At 36.5% G+C, this 21,122-nt stretch overlaps 1 protein-coding gene across 5 annotated transcripts in view; it reads right to left on the minus strand.

The window, feature by feature from the left end:
* Positions 1-9,753: 9,753 nt before the first annotated feature.
* LOC103722332 (calcium-dependent lipid-binding family protein) overlaps positions 9,754-21,122 on the minus strand; it is a 151,061-nt gene continuing 139,692 nt past the window's right edge. For all 5 annotated transcript variants that reach the window (XM_088709929.2, XM_088709928.2, XM_088709930.2 and 2 more), the window contains 14 exons: positions 17,652-18,105; positions 17,458-17,544; positions 15,713-15,868; positions 15,439-15,623; positions 14,811-15,344; positions 14,537-14,714; positions 14,236-14,378; positions 14,021-14,147; positions 13,603-13,824; positions 13,130-13,486; positions 12,650-12,808; positions 12,272-12,559; positions 11,834-12,172; positions 9,754-10,039 (listed from right to left, as the gene is read on the minus strand). In XM_088709929.2, the coding sequence (XP_088566055.2) occupies positions 11,990-12,172; positions 12,272-12,559; positions 12,650-12,808; positions 13,130-13,486; positions 13,603-13,824; positions 14,021-14,147; positions 14,236-14,378; positions 14,537-14,714; positions 14,811-15,344; positions 15,439-15,623; positions 15,713-15,868; positions 17,458-17,544; positions 17,652-18,105 (3,073 nt within the window). In that variant the 3' untranslated portion in view covers positions 9,754-10,039; positions 11,834-11,989. The remainder of the gene's footprint in view (positions 10,040-11,833; positions 12,173-12,271; positions 12,560-12,649; positions 12,809-13,129; positions 13,487-13,602; positions 13,825-14,020; positions 14,148-14,235; positions 14,379-14,536; positions 14,715-14,810; positions 15,345-15,438; positions 15,624-15,712; positions 15,869-17,457; positions 17,545-17,651; positions 18,106-21,122) is intronic.

Here is a 21,122-nt window from a genome sequence, read left to right on the forward strand (position 1 = left end):
AAGTGTATCAAGCTCAGCTTACTCGAGCAAAAAGAAAAAGAAAAAGAAAAAAAGAAGATAAGAAAAAAATAATGAGGTGACAGACTTGTTGCCTAGTTATGCAGCCCAAAAGGGGAGGGGGGAATTGAGTTTTTCAAAATCTTTGGCTAATAATGCTGTGAAATTAAATATTTAATAGATGAAAATTTAAATCGGCATACAAGCACTAAGTAAATATGCAAAGAATTAAAACAAGAAAAAATAAACAAAGCAAATACAAGAAATTTATAGTAGTTTGGTACCAATCCTGCACCTACATCTACTTCTTGAGAATTTCACTATAATTTATAACCTAGATTACAACCTAGTTGTTTTTGGGGTTTTCTAAAGTTCCAGCGAAAATCCAAAGAGCCCCATCAGACCCTTCAGGGCCAGCCTCGAGGACTTGACTTCATTCACTCTTCAAGGATGACTGAAGTGTTGGCCACCATGGATGTACTCCAAGATGCAAAATTGCAAATAAATCGAGTTTCCAACTTCTAGAGTGGCACAAACTCACGAAGAACTCAAATTAGTCATCAAAAGCAAATCATTGCCTCTTTGGAAACCTAACTTGTTGAAGCTTGCCAAGATTGGAAAATCTTCAAGCTGAACATAAGAGAATCCATGGTAAAATTGAGAATTGGATGGAGAGAGTTGGAGCCCTTACTTCTTTTCTATTTTTTGCAATTTTTGTTTGGATTTTTGGATATTTTGACGTAGTTTTATTTGTGAGGAGTAAACATATCCAAAAAATTGAATCAAATAAACCTAAGCATAAAATGATAGATATCATAGGAGGAAAGGTTCGATCTCACACCACTTGACTGCAAGATACCCATTATCAAAAGCCTTTTATTTTCTTTGAAAATTGGCAATTTTATGATACATAATAGTTCTCTAATTTGCTCCATTAACTTTGAAAGATTGAAAATGTTATCTAATTGGGATGCAATGCGGACCTATATAAATATTTCGGTAGATCGCACCACCATTTTTCATGACAAATAATAATTAGCTCCAATTTGATCATTGAACTCCAGAAAAGGTTTTCTGATTGGAACACCGTGCAATGAGCGAGAAGGGAAAACTGACGTCTTGATCTAGGATGAGACCATCGGCTCGGCATTTGAATCGTGGCCCCTAATTTTAACGGCCTTTTATTTTTAAACCTAGCAAACATATGAACCAAGCATAACTGTGTAAAAAACAGCCTAACAGGCACGAAATGCAAACAGCCAAAACAGCCAACAAGTGGCGTTCCGATGACCCGGATTGGTCCAATTAGGGTGACTGATCAAGATAATCCAACTAATTAAACTATGGATCGAGAATCAATATAAGGTATAGACAGATCAATAAAAATTGATGATAACAGAATCTCATAGTATCCAACAAGGACCAAAATGATGCCGACATGCTGTCCAACCAACAGGCCTCTCTATCGGCATTAAGTTAAATACAGAACACATGAACTCAGGACCCTCCACCAAGTCCATAGATCAGGGAAGAAAAGAGAGAAACTTAAAGATGGAACAATTGACCAGACGGTAGGGACCAATGATACGAGTCGATCCAATCAAAGTAAGTTTATCTAATTAAAGGTTAGGCTAGAATATAGATGACTCAATAGAAATCAAAGACAATAAAATTTAATGGTGCTCGATGAAGGCCAAGCAGGCACCAACACACCAAGTGGCCACGAGGATGGCTCAAAACTGCTTACTAGAATCGATCAAAGTCATAGGAGAGAGACTCTCATAGAGTCCATCCAACATTAAATAGAAAGTGGTGATATGAGTAGCCGTTTTCACCCAAAAAAAAGAAAAAAGAAAAAAAAAGAAAAAAAAGGCTAGAGAGAGAAGTTTTTGTTTTTCTTTTCTACGGCTAAACAGGGAAGGCCGTCAGTAGTACACTAGTAACAAAATGACTGACAGCCGATGCTTGAAAAGTGAAGGAAAGGAGGTGAGTTCGGGTGAAGTGAAGGTAGATTTGGCGAGCAGATTGATGACACATCCAAAAAGATTTGTCTTCAGATTGCCGATTTAATCTGCGATGGTCAACAATAGGCTTAAAGAGGGGTTGCGAAGTCCCTTAAATAAAATGGAGCCAAGGACGGATTTTGTGAAACCCAAGCTTTGAATCGAACTGGGCCTGGTCCACTTGACCGGCCCAACCACCAGTTTTGGCCTCACGTGCGTCGCATGTGAGGGCACACAGTGAGAAGATGGGGGTTCCCTCCCGAAGAAGTCGGGATCCCAGTTTTAGGGCCTCCTCCTCCTCCCCTTTGAGACCACCCGATGTAGAGCCGCCACGCCCGAGTCTCGTTCTTCCTCCTCGAGCTGCCGGCCGAGAGAAAGAGAGAGCCAAAAAAAAAAAGAAGAAGAGAGGGAAGAAGAAGAAGGCTAACCGCCGCGGGCTCTTCTTCTTCTCCCGTGAGCATGCCTCCTCCGCAGGAAGAATGAGAGGGCCGGCCGCCGCGGGCACCGCCGGCCTCGGCTTGGCCTCTTCTGAGCTCGCCGACCTCCCTTCGCAGGAGAAGATAGAAGAATAAAAAAAAAGAGAAGAGGAGGAGAAGAAGTCGGGAGAAGAGAAGAGGAGGAGAAAGAAAAAGAAAGAAAAAGGAAAGGGGGGAAGGAATAGTGGAGCCGGAAGAAGGTTCTGGAGAAGAAGAGTAGAAAAAAAAAAGAAAAGAAGGAAAAAAAAAGAGAAGAGGAGGAGAAAGAAAAAGGAAAGGGGGGATGGAATAGTGGAGTCGGGAGAAGGTTCTGGAGAAGAAGAGTAGAAAAAAAAAAGAAAAGAAGGAAAAAAAAAGAGAAGAGGAGGAGAAAGAAAAAGAAAGAAGAAAGAAAAGGGGGAAGGAATAGTGGAGCCGGGAGAAGGTTCTGGAGGAGAAGAGTAGAAAAGAAAAGAAAAAGAAAAGAAGGAAAAAGCAAAAAAAAAGAAAAGAAGGAAAAAGAAAAAGAAAAGAAGAAGGAAAAAAAATGAATAAAGAGAGGGGGTGGTTTACGGGTATGAACCCAAACTCGAGGTGCTAGGCACTTCTATAGGATCAGTCATGGGAGGATATTAAAATTTAAATTTTTGTATACGTATATTGTGATGAATTTTAAAAGATGAATATGATTTTTGAATATTAGGTTCTGCGAGGGATTTACGGAATTAATTGGATTTGTTGCGGATTGCGTTCGCAAGGTAAGTGATGTAACCTCTTTCCTAGATTTATCGGCAAACTATATATATGTTTTACGAATCGAATTATTCGTGATTTCGAATTTAATGCATGGATTTTATGTATATTTTTAGAATATTGTATGACTCTGATTGAACGTATTTGCTTCTGATTTGAATTGTATTTAATTGCTCTAACATTTTGCCTTTCGGCTTGGAACACTGAATATAATGTAAGAAAAAATAATGACTTGAAATAGATTCAGACTTGTAGTCGGGCTATGCTGAGGACCCTGCCAATGGCAGCTAATACATTGGTACCGCAAGAAGAATAGTCGGTGATATGACCCTCACAGGGAACATGTGGTCATAGTTCCTGACTGTTGAGTTGAATCTGATAAATTGAAAGAAATTAAAATATAAACGATATTTGGTTTTGATACTGCATGTTTTCATGACTGAAATATGAAATAGAGAACTAATTGAACTTCGACCTGGCTATGTTGAGGACCCCGCTAATGGGGACAGATACGTTGGCAATTGACTATCCTGAAGGGCTCACCGTAAGAAGATTAGTCGGTGTTGATGACCCTACCACAGGAAACATGTGGTCATAGTCCAGGATCGACAGGATGAATTGAACATATGAAAAGAATCTTAAGAATTTAAGAAATATTTGACTTGTACCTTAGAACTACATATATATATTTATTTTCTATATGTTATTGCTTGATTTATCTAGCTAGAATGTTCATTACTTACTGGGCTATTTAGCTCATTATACAATTTCTTGTTGTTTTACAGATTCCAAGAACTAGTCTATTGGGATTCCAAAATGGAAGAGCGACTAGAAGGATTGTGGCACAAGTTATCTTAGATTAGGATTATTTAAGTTGATTTATTATCTTGGATATTTATTATGATTGCATTTATTCAGTTAAATTATTTTAGAATTACATAATTGAGGTGTTTGGTTTAGATGCCTTACATACTCGTGGGGAGAGTTTCCTACGGGTGTGCGGCGGTTGGCGCGACCCCTGGCTCGCGATCTCGGGCCAGGGGCGTGACAACTTTTATGGTATCAGAGCTTAGGTTTAAGATTACTAGGAAATAATGATTTGTCATATCAGAGCTTAGCTTTTAGGATTCGTAGAATTCGTCGAAAAAATTGAGAGATGGGGCAAGAAGACAAATTCTTTGTTTACTTTTGTTAATGGTAAATTTGTGTTATCTTATTTGAATTTTGTGATGCCGAAATTAGAATGCTAGCTAACTGTGTTTATAGCCAAAGTATAAATAGACTATTTTGAGAGTTTTCTTGGTAGAGTGATTTGTATTCCAAGATATTATTAATTGGATTTTGACTAAGTTAGGTGAAAGAGTATTAGTCTTGGAATATTATCGTGCAATGTAAGTATATTGGATGTGCAAATTGATATCGGGTACTATGATGTTACTTCTAGCTTGAAGTTAATTAATTCAGTGACAAGTTAAGGTTCACATATGAAATGTTGTTTAAGGTTTGGGCTATATATATATATATATATATATATATATATATATATATATATATATATATATATATATATTTGATGATATTCATTAAAATATTCTTCGAGGATTGAAACTGTATGTGGATCATGTATGAAACTCCTGTGTAGATGGAGAATATATATGGGATGAAATTCTAGAATTATTCTTTGGCTTTACTGAGAATTTGAAATTTTAAATGTAGATTGGGATTTTGATTGGAGGTGATTTAGTAAATTATGAGAATATTGGTTGTTTAAATTATTAAGATGATCAACGATATTAACTCTGTGATTGAAAAATATTTTTTGATGGGTTTCCTTGTTAAGGAGAATTTCGTTGTCAAAGAAAAGAATATTGTTTTTGATTTTGACTGATATGGATATTATCATGTTATTAGTAGGTTCTTCTATCTGCTATGAAAAAAAATGAGAGAGAAATCTGGCATTCTAAGTCTAGGATTAATAGTTCCTGCATTAGCTAATCTTGGATTTGGAATGATTTAGTATAGATCGATTTTCTCTTTGATTTGTAGCTTATTCTTTTGAAAGAATTCAGGGATAAATATCAATCTCGAAGAATTGATTTTATTGGAGAATACGGTGAAATTATTAATAATTTAAATTATCACCTTTGGATTCAAATAATAGATCTTGTTCATGTTTATTGAAAATTATGTAATGTATATGAAACTTCAATTCAAAGTTTGGATTTATAAGCCGATCTAGGGTCTTTTGTCAATATTGTTGCGGTTGCTGATAAAATCTAGATTTGCATAAAAAAATTTGAATTTTAGAGGCTTACAAGATTATGATGGAAGATTTTTAATAAATGCCATAGATCTCGATGAAGAAAACTCTAGAAGAGATCGCCGAGTCAATTTACTTATATCTATTGATTTAAGGTCTTCTAACTTGGTGGAGCATTGAGAACATTTTTCTAGTTATTTTTACTTGTAAGAGTTTGACTTGGAATCGTCGAGTTGAGTAGATGAGAGAATTAAGATTTAATTTATTTTGAATTATAGTAACTAGCCTATATCAATTGACTCGAGGATCAGTCTAGATGGATGTACTCGGAGGAAGTTAGAGGACGAAACCAAAAGTTCTTTTGGGCTTTACTTGGAAATTAAAATTTTGGATCTCTTTAGTTCAAAATACAAGGTAGTATTTTGATAAAAAAAAAGAAGTTATTAGTGAATTCAAAAAAAAAAAATTTGGTGGTTTGAATCAGAGTGTATGTACTCAGGGGAAGTTAGAGGACGGAACCAAAAGTTCTTTTGGGCTTTACTTGGAAATTAAAATTTTGGATCTCCTTAGTTCAAAATACAAGGTAGTATTTTGATAAAAAAAAGAAGTTATTAGTGAATTCAAAAAAAAAAAAATTTGGTGGTTTGAATTAGAGTGCGAAGTGAAAGCATAGTGATCTGAACTATTTTTCTAAGTTGGTCAGAAGTATAATCCCTTTAATTCGGCAAGTTTTAATAACAAAAGACTTGATTTGATTTTGAATTTTCGGATGTTGCTGCACTATCTTAGGTTCTCTAATTTTATGTCGTGCTAAGGAAATACTTAACATCTTGAGACTAGAATTAATAGATCATCGATTATGATCTTGGACCTAGAATATTTTGGTATATACCTCTTTCCTCCTAAATTCGAAGCTTGTATTTCTTCAATTAACATCAACCCTCTATTTGATTGAAAGAGATTGAGGTTATCTATCGATCTTGATAAATATTCTACTAAGGGTGGATTAGAGTTGTTTATGACCTAATCTTGTGATAGATCGATTAATAAAGAGTAGTTGATATTTTGACAAAGAAATTTGATGTTCTTATTCAAAATTAAGACATTGGTTTTTATTTATGAGAGAGAGAATTTTGATTACATCATCTATAAAAAGAACCAAATTTGCAGGTATTGGACCTTATTCTTATGATAAGATGAAATTGTATTGATAAGTAGAATTATTGGAAGATTTGAGTTAGCCTTTTAGTAGAGAAGAATGTCGTTGATTCTATGAATAATCTGGAGGTAGCTATGTAATTTTCACCAATGGATCTTTCTATTGTTGACAGTTCTTGGAAGAATCTTGTGCAACCTAAATTTAGAGTTAACAGATTGATGGTTCCTTGTTGGGCTTAGACCTACAATGCTTTAACATTGGTTCCCTACTCCTAGTTATGACATCATCAATCTATCTGTTCGAAAGGGTTTGAGGTTTTTTTTAAGGATAAAGGTTGATCATTAAATCATAGGCAAAGTTAAGAGAAGAAAAAAAAAAGATTATAGATTATGAAAAGTATTTGATGCTAATGCTCTAACTTATTTGTATTAAGCCGATTATAATTTTTGTGTGGAATTAATCATGAACAATTAATTTCAAGATGGGGATTGTTTAGAAGCTCGGGAATGACATGATGTTTCCATACTTTCCAAAATTTGAAGCCTTAAGTGAGTTAATTTCGAGGATGAAATTATTTTAAGGAAGGAAGAATGTGAAACCCAAGCTTTGAATCGAACTGGGTCTGGTCCACTTGACCGGCCCAACCACCAGTTTTGGCCTCACGTGCGTCGAACGTGAGGGCACACAGTGAGGAGATGGGGGTTTCCTCCCGAAGAAGTCGGGATCCCCAATTTTAGGGCGTCCTCCTCCTCCCCTTTGAGACCACCCGATGTAGAGCCGCCACGCCCGAGTCTCGTTCTTCCTCCTCGAGCTGCCGGCCGAGAGAGAGAGAGCCAAAAAAAAAAAGAAAGAAGAAGAGAGGGAAGAAGAAGAAGGCTAACCGTCGCGGGCTCTTCTTCATATCCCATGCGCATGCCTCCTCTGCGGGAAGAATGAGAAAGCCGGCCGCCGCAGGCACCGCCGGCCTCGACTTGGCCTCTTCCGAGCTCGCCGACCTCCTTTTGCGGGAGAAGAAAGAAAAAGAAAAAAAAGAGAAGAGGAGGAGAAAAAGTCGGGAGAAGAGAAGAGGAGGAGAAAGAAAAAAAAAGAAAAAGGAAAGGGGGGGAAGGAATAGTGGAGCCGGGAGAAGGTTTTTGGAGAAGAAGAGTAGAAAAAAAAAGAAAAGAAGGAAAAAAAAAAAGAGAAGAGGAGGAGAAAGAAAAAGAAAGAAGAAAGAAAGGGGGGAAGGAATAGTGGAGCCGGGAGAAGGTTCTGGAGGAGAAGAGTAGAAAAGAAAAAAAAAAAAAAGAAGAAAAAAGAAAAAAAAGAAAAGAAGGAAAAAGAAAAAGAAAAAAAAGAAGGAAAAAGAAAAAGAATAAAGAGAAGGGGTGGTTTACGGGATGAACCTGAACTCGAGGTGCTAGGCACTTCTGTAGGATCAGCCATGGGAGGATATTAAAATTTAAGTTTTTGTATACGTATATTATGATGAATTTTAAAAGACGAATATGATTTTTGAATATTAGGTTCTGCGAGGGATTTGCGGAATTAATTGGATTTGTTGTGGATCGCGTTCGCAAGGTAAGTGATGTAACCTCTTTCCTAAATTTATCAACAAACTATATATATGTTTTACGAATCGAATTATTCGTGATTTCGAATTTAATGCATGAATTTTATGTATATTTTTAGAATATTATATGACTATGATTGAACATATTTGCTTCTGATTTGAATTATATTTAATTGCTCTAACATTTTGCCTTTTGGCTTGGAACACTGAATATAATATAAAAAAAGATAATGACTTGAAATAGATTCAGACTTGTAGTCGGGCTATGCTAAGGACCCTGCCAATGAGGCTAATACATTGGTACCGCAAGAAGAATAGTCGGTGATATGACCCTGATAGGGAACATGTGGTCATAGTTTCTGACTGTTGAGTTGAATCTGATAAATTGAAAAAAATTAAAATATAAACGATATTTGGTTTTGACACTGCATGTTTTCATGACTGAAATATGAAATAGAGAACTAATTGAACTTCGACTTGACTATGTTGAGGACCCCGCCAATGGGGGCAGATACGTTGGCAATTGACTGTCCTGAAGGAATCACCGCAAGAAGATTAGTCGGTGTTGATGACCCTACCACAGGAAACATGTGGTTATAGTCCAGGATCGACAGGATGAATTGAACATATGAAAAGAATCTTAAGAATTTAAGAAATATTTAACTTGTACCCTAGAACTGCATATATATATATATATATATATATATATATATATATATATATATATATATATATATATATATATTTATTTTCTACATATTATTGCTTGATTTATCTAGCTAGAATGTTTATTACTTACTGGGCTATTTAGCTCATTATACAATTTCTTGTTTTACGGATTTCAAGAACTAGCCTTTGAGGTTCCAAAATGGAAGAGCGACTAGAAGAATTGTGGCACAAATTATCTTAGATTAGAGTTATTTAAGTTGATTTGTTATCTTGGACATTTATTATGATTGCTGGACTTTTGTTATTTTAAGAATTAGATTTCTGCATGTTGGTAAATTATTATTCCGCTGCATATTTAGAATTGTGAGATGACTTGAGTTAGTCAATGGAATAAGATTACATTTATTCAGTTAAATTATTTCAGAATTACATAATTAAGGTGTTTGATTTAGATGCCTTGAATACTCGTGGAAAGAGTTTCCTATAGGTGTGCGGCAGTTGGTGCAACCCCCGGCTCGCGATCTCGGGCCAATAGATTTGTTCCATTGTGGGACTCCGAAAAGGAGTCAAAAATGAAGGCAACTCCTATTAGGAGTCCCCCTCTTCACAGCGCCCACAGTGCACTCACATCATTTCCTTTTTTTTTTTTTTTTTTCAATTCTCATTTCATGGTTTGGGCCAAGGTGGACTTGGGCTTCACCGGATCTTTGTTTTTCCTATTTTGATCACCATTGGGCTGGTCAAATGGACCGGCTCGTTTTGGGCGGGGTATTACAAATAGTCAACAAACTTGTTAGCTCATTTCTTACAGGACCTTGATCCAACCATATCTTGTTTGTTAATTAGGCAATAATCACAATCAGATCTGATCTCCCCAGATATAGGTTTGGGTCACAACAAGGACGGCAATGCAATCTCCTAATTTATACTTCATTGATTTTAGTTCCACTCCTTCCCCCAACTATTTTTTCCTACAACCCCAAGAGAGACATTGGCCATATCAGCCAAAAACAAGAGCAACGTAATTTACAGCAAAACCAACCCATTATACAACGATTAGTGACATCCCAAGTAATTTTACAAAAAAAAAAAAAAACACAACAAAAAGCTGTAGATTATACCAGATCGAGTGCCTGATATTAATTACCAAGCCTTTGGCCAAAATCTTTGAGCTGTAGGTATCTCCAAGACCTGCAGAGTGTTATTCAGTCAAGTAATTAACACAAGAAAGCGACATGGTAACCACTAAAATGCAGTTTGATTTCCTACATTTCTCCAAGAACAGAAAAGCTAAGCTGCGCCCTAAATTGTCTTACTGCATTTTCTTGGTGCTATATTTTTGCAAGAAATATAGTATGAGAATTGTTTAAGTGCCCAGTCATCGTTTTGGATGTCCTAAAAGTATTTATGTTGCTAGTTTACATATTAAAAAATAAACAATTGAAATGAACCCATATGTACCTAAGTACCTTGATTTTGGTCTTAGATTCCTCCTCTTGGGCATGAATCCAATGATAAAAGACCATTACACACCAATAACACCTAATATGGATTTTTCAAGTGCTTTAAGTGCCCAGTCAAATTAAACACCTAGTACAAACTAAGACTTCTCAAGAAATGAAAAAAGGGTGGACTAGATTGATTTTCTTGCTCAAGATCCCCAGTAAGAAATCGTTTCTTGCCTTTGGCAGCCATCTGCCTCCCTCTTCTTGTTCCTGTCTGCACATAGTGGGCAACAAGCTTCTAAACCATCTAAAAATAGGATCACAAGCAATAACGCCCAGGATCACTTGGGTTTCACATGGGTCAGGGTTGAGACAAGGAGCCCAACGAACCTGAGTTGCCTTGAACCGCCTGGTTTGGGGTTGGCTTAGGTGGTATACCCCCAGTTCACCATAAATCAAGGCATATCAGGCCTCCATGCATTGGTTCTTGGTCAATATGGTACAGTTTGAAATCTTAAGCTCAGCTACAAAAATAAATTCAAAATTCTCAAATGCATCTTTCTATATCATTGAAGGATCCATGTCAAAAAACCACCTTAGGAAATTAATGTAAGATATACCTAATGTGGTTTTGACAATAAAGAGGGGAGGGGAAGGGAAGGGGGAGGGATATGCAATCCTCTTTATGGATAAAGAAAAACATACAGAATTAGGGAAAAAATCGACATCCTGATCTTGATCATCATCAGTAATTTATTACAAAAACCATATTTTAAACATTGAAAGAGCCTTCTAGAATAAAGGAAAACCAAAAGTAATATCTCATGGATAGATATAAAATTAAAACTGAACAGTTCATTGATTTTCTTTTGCCAATATATCTCTATTAAGACGGAAATAGCCCTAGATGGGTAAAAACTTCCCCAATCACATTCCATTGCATCGTAGTCCCTCAACAACAGTCCAGTTTGAAAGAGTATACAAGGTTGCTAGAAATTGGATCCTTTTGGGAATGGTTAGTTAGATGGGCACAACATCAATTCTCTATTGGGCTTGTGGGTGTATGCATCTGTGTTGGGCGTGCGCATGTCCACTGGTGTGTGAATTGGTGTTAGGGTTAAGCTAACTTTGGAGAAGAGTAAATGAATTCTCTACATGAAACAAACCTTTCAATCTCCTAAGAGTGATTAACAAAACATCGGTAAATTGTTTAATCAGTTATTATAATATTCTCTTCCTTGAATCTCTCATAACTATGATTTATCAGTTACAATTTTCAGTCATTCTGCATGCTTTTCCAATAATTGTCTGAATCAAGTACATAATTTGTGCCAAAAAAAGAAAACATTTAGTTGTTCTCTGAGAGTGAACAGATACGCTACCAGTAGAGATGCATTTATTTAGCTTTGATTAAAAAATTAAGAGTTCCACTTCTGCATAAGTATGAAAATTTTGAATATAACAAAATTTATAAATGGAAGGGACACAAAGCTAGCATGTGAAAAATCAAACATTGTAGACAATATGCAGTGTGCCAAACCTGCGTCGTAGAAGGAGCATGAAGTTAGCACTGCTAAGATTTCTTGTACATAAATATTTCTCCTTTTTGTTGCATAATAAGCATGCAACACCATGAATTTTTCCGAAAGTAGTAGTAGTTACCCTCTCTCCAAGTACCATGACTTTTAAATGTTCTCTATTGGTGCTCTTGCCCAGGTTGAGGTTGAGCAAGCACCGTACCAAAAGCCAAAGTGATAGGAACTGATCCTTTATCATCATGGACAACCCAAATACCAAAATCTTCTTTAGGATAAACTTCAGGGCAGACAAAAGAACTACATGGAGTATATGGTCTTGGCACCTTCCTTCTCCGCATGTCCTGTAAAAAAATATGCAGGATAATATATAATCAAGATCTAATATTCAATAATGCTAGATATCCTAGACAAAAACTGGCATATTAAAATCAAGATATAACCTTTGAGGCATTTGGACCATAAGAATCCAGTGCTTGGTGAATTGATGAATAAATTTTGGTAGCTTGTTGAGATCCATGGGCGCATTTTATCACGCGAGCAGTTTCCTTTGGTTCAGTCGATCTAATTTGCAGGTACAGGATAAGGCGCGAAGGTAATGATCCTGGGATATCTTTCTTCCCATGTGTCAACTCCATTGTAACTATATCACCCCACAGGACATCCCACAACACTGAGCATGGATCCCTAGCTGGATTGAACTTTCTTTGGATCATAATGTTTGTAGGTTGCTGAAATTTATGCAATCAAAATGGGTTCTCAGTTTCCTGAAAGAATAGAATAGTGCCAAAAGCATTACAGGCAATTGTGAGTTGACCTACTTGTACCAACAAAACTCTTCGATGAGTGACTAACAGGATCTTTCCTTTTGGTAGTAAAAAGTGATCTTCATAAGCATCTGTAAATGCAAACTTTCCTCGGACTTTAAAGAGATCAACTTGACCAAGAAAGGTACCAGATTCAGCAAGATGTAAGATAGCCTTCACAATAAAACAGAGCATGTTAAGTGAGACTGTGCTTTAAACATGAGGTGAAATAAGCATGCAATGACCAGATTTTAGCATAATGGAAATGTGAAGATAATCATGAAAATGAAACAACTCTATGATGCATGGTTTTATAATTGAGACAAATATATTGCCAACATTAAGACATCTTTTACTATTATTATGAACTAAACAAGTTTAAGGCAAAAACTGACATTTTTTTCCCATAATGTGCACCCTAAGAGGTATTATGGGTTACAAAAGTTTTATATAGGAATGATTTGATGCCTACAAGTGAAATTGAAGGTTCTTTACCTGTCCAGCAGCTTTGTATTCATCATATGGCCGGAGCAAATTATCCCCGCCGATTACTCGAGGAAGGCGTCTACGGAGCAATTGCTCTTCTGATGTGATAGCAGATGATATCTTCATTCTTACAGCATTGGCTCCTTCAGTAGTTTTCGATAGAAGATCTAGGACCCCACTCACAGGCTGCGCAGCAGCACCAATTAACCCTTTCCCAACACCCTGGACAAAACCCTCAACACCAGAAGATTTTGCACCTTCGAGAGGCTTTGTTAAGATGCCTGTCACTCCTCTAAAGAAGCCTTTTGCAAGAGCTCCACCTCCTTCTCTAATAACATCACCAATGTCTTCCACACCTTTGCTATCCTGGAAGAAGCAATATAAAGAGATAATAGGTTAACTGTATTCACTTGATAGGTTTGAATCATATATTTTGCAGTATAGTGGTATCACAACCTAAAATATTCTTAACTTTTGATTACCTTTTTCTGTCGGCTTTGAATAAATTTCTTGTCCATGGACAAAGCTGCAACACCTTTGCTCATGCTACTAAGTGCGCTACTGGCGTTGCCAAGAATGTCAACACCAGAAAGAAGTCCAAGAGGCCGACTAAGAAGATCCTTTTGGATGCTAGAAACTGCAGTACTCACAAGAGCACTTTGACGCATGCATACTTCATCACGGAATCTTTGAGCAATACGCACCTAAATATACATATTGCAATCACTATGTTAACCTATATAGGATAGGATTAAAATAGGTTTATGGGAGCAGAACTATATCATATGAAACTAACTATCCAGATCCAGGCATGACAATCAAATAACAAACATAGGAAACAAATATGATGAACTTTATAAACATCAAGACTAATCAATGAAAAAGAAAATGTAGACCCACCGGCATATGCTCCATGTTTCCCAATGCAGTCATTAAAGATGACCAAAATCCAAGTACACCTCTTGGTCGTTGGATTGGTGACATAGCCATTGATACTTTAAATCGGATCTCAGAGATGTTAAGCAGCCTATTGGTAAAAGAATTTCTAATAAGCATTTAATGAAAAAAGAACAAAAAACAGTCTCATGATGAAATATAATAAGCTTTATGCATACCCAATTTTGACTATTGGATCAACTGAAACAGCAGTAGTTGAAGAACTAAATACTGTACTAAATTTTGCTTGTTGAAACATCTCATGAAGGCGCCAAATAATTGGTTCATGAATGTTAACTAGAAAGGCAGAATTAGCAGGAACCTGTAAAAAGGTAAAACAGATCTGATTTTCATTTATATGAACATAGTAAGTCAGGATAAAGCAGGAAAAGCAGGATTGAAATATATAGAAGAGTCTTTACTAAATATAAAATTGAAAAATTGAATTCATGCAGGCCTCCAAAATATCAACCCATATACCTGTAGACCAACATATGGATACACACAAAAATCTAGGGAATTATTAGTTTGCATGGTCATTGAAAACTTTAGAATGTAGTCCAGCTGATCCCCCATTCTCTGCGGCCTAAAGAGTACTGGCATTGGAGAAAAAGGCAATTGGTTATCTACTTGAATCCCATGCATTCGTAACTTGAACCTGCCATTACGAAATAATACATAAGCAAGCAGATGCAAAACCTTGGAATTAGGCACAACTAATGGTCAAACAAAATCTAATATTTTAAGAACTTACCTACTGATTCCAGAGCCCAATCCAGATGAATAAGAAAGTAGAAGATTCTGCACTGAGAGATATAGAATTTCTTCAGGCATATGATCAACAATTGATAGCCCCAGCTCTGTTACCTCAAAAGTGACATGCAATTCACTATCCGATGCTGAAGATGATTGTTTATAACCAACCACTGATGGTTGAAAAACAGGTAATGGAACTATTTCATGTATGCTTTCTGGAGTTTCATTCTCTGGCATCCAATCACTAATTCGGCCAATGTGTATTTTTCCCTCCTTAAGAACAGAAAGATGTACAGCTTTTGTAGGTCCACTTGATGTCAGCATGGGTCTGTGATCCACAACCTCATCAATGTTGTACAACTCAGAGCTTGAAGTGTCAGTTCCATCAACTAAGACTTCCAATAACCTTTGTCTACCTAGATCTTCCCAGAAAAATGCAGCAGCAGCATTAGGAGGAAGATTGTGCCAGGAGTCATCAGTACCACCAACTTGGCGAAAGCGCACAGGTAAGAACATTGAACGATTTTCGATCCTGTTAATGAGAAATTACAAGTATTTTTATACAACAGATAAGTCTACAAGGGTTAAATAGAAGAAAAAAGAAAGGCATTTAACTCAGTGAATACCTGTAGGGGCTTGATGATGAAGCAAGGCGAAACACTACTTCGTAGCGTGAGCTTTTTGTTCCACCCCTTACCTCTACTCCAAGATACATCTGATCATTTCCCATATCGCTTTTCATGCAAACACACATTACACCATCATTTTCAATGCTAAATGGAGTGCTCCATTTGTATCCATCCACCCGCAACTGAAGACAGAAAAAGATAAACAGGTATGTTAACAAGAAGACGAAATATGGAGTACAGAATAGCAATCCAATAAACTACATTTTCTCACCTTCAATAATTCATTTCTTGCACTGGTTTGCCATTTAATTAATTTTGGAGGATCACCTGGGTGAAACCATTTTTCTGTTTTAGTGTTACACTGAGACAAAGATATACTGCATCCAATCCTGTTGATAAATAGAGTCTGCGGTATAAAATGAACAACCTGCACATATTTGATTTAGCAAGTGTAAGATTAGCATATTGTCTTGATTATGTAATTTGTCGATGTACTGAATATAAGATATACATATTTTGATGTAAAGATAAACTGATTTTCATTATCTAGGTAATAACTAAATTGTGAATGATAACATGTAGTGCACATTATAGCATTTATTCAGATGAGATGACTAGTATCATTTTTCCATAAATTGGAATAATAAAATATGAAAGCGCAGCTTGTAAGAAAATATATGCCCCTACTACAATGGAATTGCTTCATCAGTAATCTACACCAACTTAATTATCTTCATGACACTTGCATCTTGGCCATGTTCAGAAGGTAGAAATTTAAAGGAAGAATTTTAGGAACATGAAAATAGATTCTACGTGATTTTTGTGTTTTCATAAAACTTTAGTATCATTAAAGAATACATTAAAGCAGCATATCATGAAACTAAACAATTTGAAAATGAAGGCTATCCAGGTGAAAATGGAAGCACTTATTTTGTCCATTACTGACCTATAATTCCTTGTCACTAAAAGAACAAATGCAGGTCACCTTGTTCAAATAAGGCTTACCCTGAAGGCCTGAATAGATATAGCTTAAGTTACCTAGAGTTGCATTACTCATTACAGGTGACTATCTTGTGGTTGACATAATATTGCCAAGATAAGTTGCCTATTGTTTTTTATGAAGGTTACCCTTCCATTTCCTCATTTGGAAATATGAAGTTATTGCATAGGCCATCTAAGATAGTGCCAATAACATAAGAGGACCGAAAATTTTATATTAATAAAAGTCAAAGTGGACTAAACCATACTTGGAGGCATGAACTAGACTGTAATATAATTTGAGTTTGATTTAATATCCTTTCCTGTATCAGGAAAACAGTAACCACAATTAATAATATGATGCTATCTATCCCAGGTCATTTTTACAAGTCCTCTGTAATTTGATTCTATTTGGAATAAGGACAGACCCCATGAGAACCAAATTGAGTCCTTACATATGGCACAAATTAAAAACAAAAGTGATGATACAATATAATGAGAAAAATAAATTATCAAATGAGTTTTCTTCTTTATAGGAAAACAGATACTGAATATAATGTTTTGACAGCCCTGAATATTATTGGACTGTCAGAAGTACATCATAATGGTTTAAGTTGAGTTTTTAATAGTTAAAGATAACCTTAGGGAAGTAAAAAACAAAACTTCCAATTAAAAAAGGTCCTTCCAAATGCTAAATATATAATCCTTTCCTAGAGAAATAAGGAAGAACTTTTGAGGTTTTAGGATATAACAGGGGAAATAGGCATAGAAAATGTCATGTTCTCCTAGAAAGTTCATTCAATAACGTAAAATATCTTAATCCACATCTATAAGCTCACAGTAATGCAAATTCACTTATTTATTTTCCTAGGCAACAACAGAAAGTATGACAAATTCACAAATTAAAATAAATGATAATCTTCTGAAGAAAGGTTCTGATAAGGCAAAGCAAGGATCTATGGGAACTAATACAATCCTATTAAACTGGGATTACCGAAATAGGGCATAAAAGAATGCGGAAATATAGAGGAGATCGACCTTTGTTCTGTCAGAAGCCATTTTAAGGTGTGCTGAAAGCCTGTAATATGATCCATCAGAAGCAAATGCTTTAAGATTAACTTGATCCTGCATAAAAGAATAGTTTCCTCTGGCTCAGTGACAAACTATGCCGGCATGAAACAACTAAATACAGAGACGGCATGAAACAACTAAATACAGAGACGGTTCGATACCTTGCTCTCAAGCTCAAGAAGAGAAATCCCAGGGCTGTAGTTATCTGAATGACAGACAGCTACAGATATACCCAGACGTGCTGAGGTAAAAGTATCACCACGCGATTGAAACGACAAACTTCCACCACGCAGTATATAGTCTTGTGGAGACAACATAACATATTTGGGACTAAAGTCCTCAATAACTTCCAATATCTGAATATTTCTCCTTAAAACAGGATTTTTTCTATCTAAGGACTTTGAGGAATGTTTTAAGGCCAATTTCGCGGATTTAACAGCTTTAGAAATTAAGAGAGAATCAGTATCCGCATTCTCCAGGGGTTCCACCTCTACAATACGATATGATAATGGCACTGCTGAATCATTCTGGATCCAATATGGAACAAACAACCTCACTGTTTTGGGAGCAGCATCAGTTCCTCCCAGGTCGTGCTCAACACTAACACGCACCCTCCTGAATATAGTAAATGCTTGAAAATATCACATTCAAATATTTTCTAAGCACAAAAATGGAGAAAAGTAACTGTGCTTAAACCAAAAATATATTTGAAATATACTATGATTAGGATGCATATATTTTCATGTATATATTTAACATGCTCCATATAAACTTTAAGAATCCTACAGAAAAGAGTAGAGACTGGATATAGATCATGATGAATGCGACACATGCATATACCCATGCTTTGAATCCCATCAGTTCAACAGAAGCTATAGTATTCATGTAATTTTAGCATAAACATAACCATAAACATAACTTGCAAGTATAAAGTGTACAGAAATATAGGGCATCAAGTTAATTAGGATCATGTGTATTAAAAACCTCTGATCTGCACACTTTCTATCATAACCCCTTATACATAATATATGTTTATGTGCATGTGTATATACATTACATACATGACATGTATGTAGGTGTAGACACACATGAAAAGAGAGAGAGATAGAGATGGATATACAAATACATAAAAATGGAGTTGTAGAATATGCAATAAACATTTAAAGATCTTTAATAAAAGATAAATGGTTCAAAAATCAATGATGAGGCATTTAAATTTAAAAGCAATACTATTGATCATTTACACAACCAAAAATGTCTAGAAAAAGAAAATATATGTTTTGGGACTATCTAACCTATGCGTCAAGAGGGCGTAAAAATAGGCAACTTTAATTACAATTAAAATGTTTCTCTTCTAACAATAAGTGTCAAAAACCTATTTGCTCCTATCTATAATGGTTTTAAGATGCTTAAATCATGATCAGCAGTGCAGAAATTTGATTTCTATGCTCTAGCATGCACTTACAAACTAGCAAAATTGGTACTTTCCACTTTTGCACCTACTTGATGCATCAGTAGAAGATCATGAAAACATATGATTTTTCGACTCTAGGTAGTTTTAGTAGTGCACATCATGATCAATGGTGTAAATCTTCTTACCAGAAAAAAATGGTGCAAATCTCCAATTTGGATTCTCAATAATGATTTATGAACCGTTAAATCTAATGCCATTTCTTCAGTTCAACTAGGCCATTTATGGAATTTTGTCAATGGACCAAGTGCATCTAAAATATTTAGATTGTGGCTGATGATAGCACATTGAATGCCCAAATCAATTAAAAGAAAACCTTTATCACTTTCAAACGTATGGAATGATGAAATGCCTTGATTCATCTATTGTTTAGAAGATTTCAAACTACTTGAAATTTAGTTACATACTTACATGTGAGTCAAAATGACTAGGAAAATATCAAATCTTAGATGATCACAGACAGTAACTCTATTACTACTAACCAATTTTGTCCACCTGATCAATGGTAAAGATTTTGAAAATATTCGATTTTTGTTTTAAATTGCAATGGTTCTAGTTTAGATTTTCCATCACTGATGTTGCCCAAGTAGACCTTTGAATATATGGTGTGTGTCTATATATATATATATATATATATATATATATATAAGTGAAACAAAACCAGGTCGCATGCCCCTCCCAAGTGTCTATATGACAAACTGCTTGTACACATGATAAAACTTAATTTGAACATCGAGTATTAGTAATGATCTTTATAAGACTGGTCATATTTTAGAATGTGCAAAGTCCAAAGCTAAATCCATGAAAGGTGACAAACTCTTCAGACAAAGGTTCCGACCGGTTCAGCCTGTACCGTACCGGTGCCGGCCAGCACTGATACGGTATAGCCTCCGGTTCGCATCGGTACAAGCCCGGTATCGGCATCAGGAAGAAGAAGAGGAAGAAATAGGAAGAAAGAAGAGGAAGAAGAAGAGGAAGAAGAAGAGAGAGGAGAAGAAGAAGCCCACCTCCTCCCTCGGTTTGACGAGGATCACCCGTTCTCCGGTGCGGTTCCGGCCCCTTCTTTGCTCGCGGGAGAAGGGGGAAAAGAGAGGAGAAGAGAAGAGGAGAGAGGGAAAGAAAGGAGAGGAGGAGATAATTCGGGAAGGAGAGGAGGAGACAATTCGGGAAGGAGAACAGAAGGGAACAAAAAAAAAAAGATGCCCTTGCGCAGGGGCGCGAGTGGGGGAATGCGTCCCCGACTCGCGCCTGCGCGTGTTTTACGCGGTGCAAGCCGTGCATCCACGTGCAGGAAATCGCGCGCAAGCGATTTTCTGCGCTCACGTGCGATTTCCTGCGCGGGCTCTTCGCGCGGGGCAGCGAGCCCGTGCAGGGGACTTTTAATGCCACAGCGTGGCATTTATTGCCACTCTGTGGCTGAACGCGCGTGCGCGTCCGCACGTTTTTTTTTTTTTAAGCGGAACCGGTTACCGATACCGGTATTGGCATGGTTTGCCGTACCGGTCCGGCCTGGGGCCGGTACTGGATCAGCGTGGAATCCGGTACCGATAGTTTATTGTTGGAGAACCGGTATGGGCCCGGTTCAGATTAGTATGAGACCGGTTCGAACCGGTACGCGACCGGTACGGGACCGGTACAGGACCTGTCCGGGCCGCCACCGGTATGCCGACCGGTACCGGTACAGCGGACCTTGGGTATTGGTCTTTACCGGTACGTTGGTTCGGTCGGTTCCGCGTACCTTGACCATACTAGAATCTGTTGTCAAGCTTATCAATGATCTAAGCGAAAAAAACCTTTCAACATAGAACATAAGTAGTTTATATTAGAAATTTAGAACTATCAAGCATTAGACAGAAGCTAGTTCATATTAATAATGTCAAATATTAAACATAATTTCAAAACTTTAATTCATCTGTTCAAAGGGAGTTTCACAGAGACTCTTTAAACAAAAATCATTGGTCTATCTTCTTTTTAACAACCAGATTAGTGTAATATCTTCTGGTATACATACTGAGTGCATTGATCTCCATGTAGAGGTTAAAAAGATGTGATTACCAAAAAAAATATATTTTCAACCAAAACCTTTCCAAGTTCCTCTCAATTTGTCCACCAAGTAGAGGATCGATTTAGGAACATATCCTGAACTTATTTTTTAAGATAT

The sequence above is a fragment of the Phoenix dactylifera genome, chromosome 13 (assembly GCF_051530095.1).
Source record: "Phoenix dactylifera cultivar Ajwa chromosome 13, Ajwa_hap1_PhDact_Kaust_v1.1, whole genome shotgun sequence".
Lineage (NCBI taxonomy): Eukaryota > Viridiplantae > Streptophyta > Magnoliopsida > Arecales > Arecaceae > Phoenix > Phoenix dactylifera.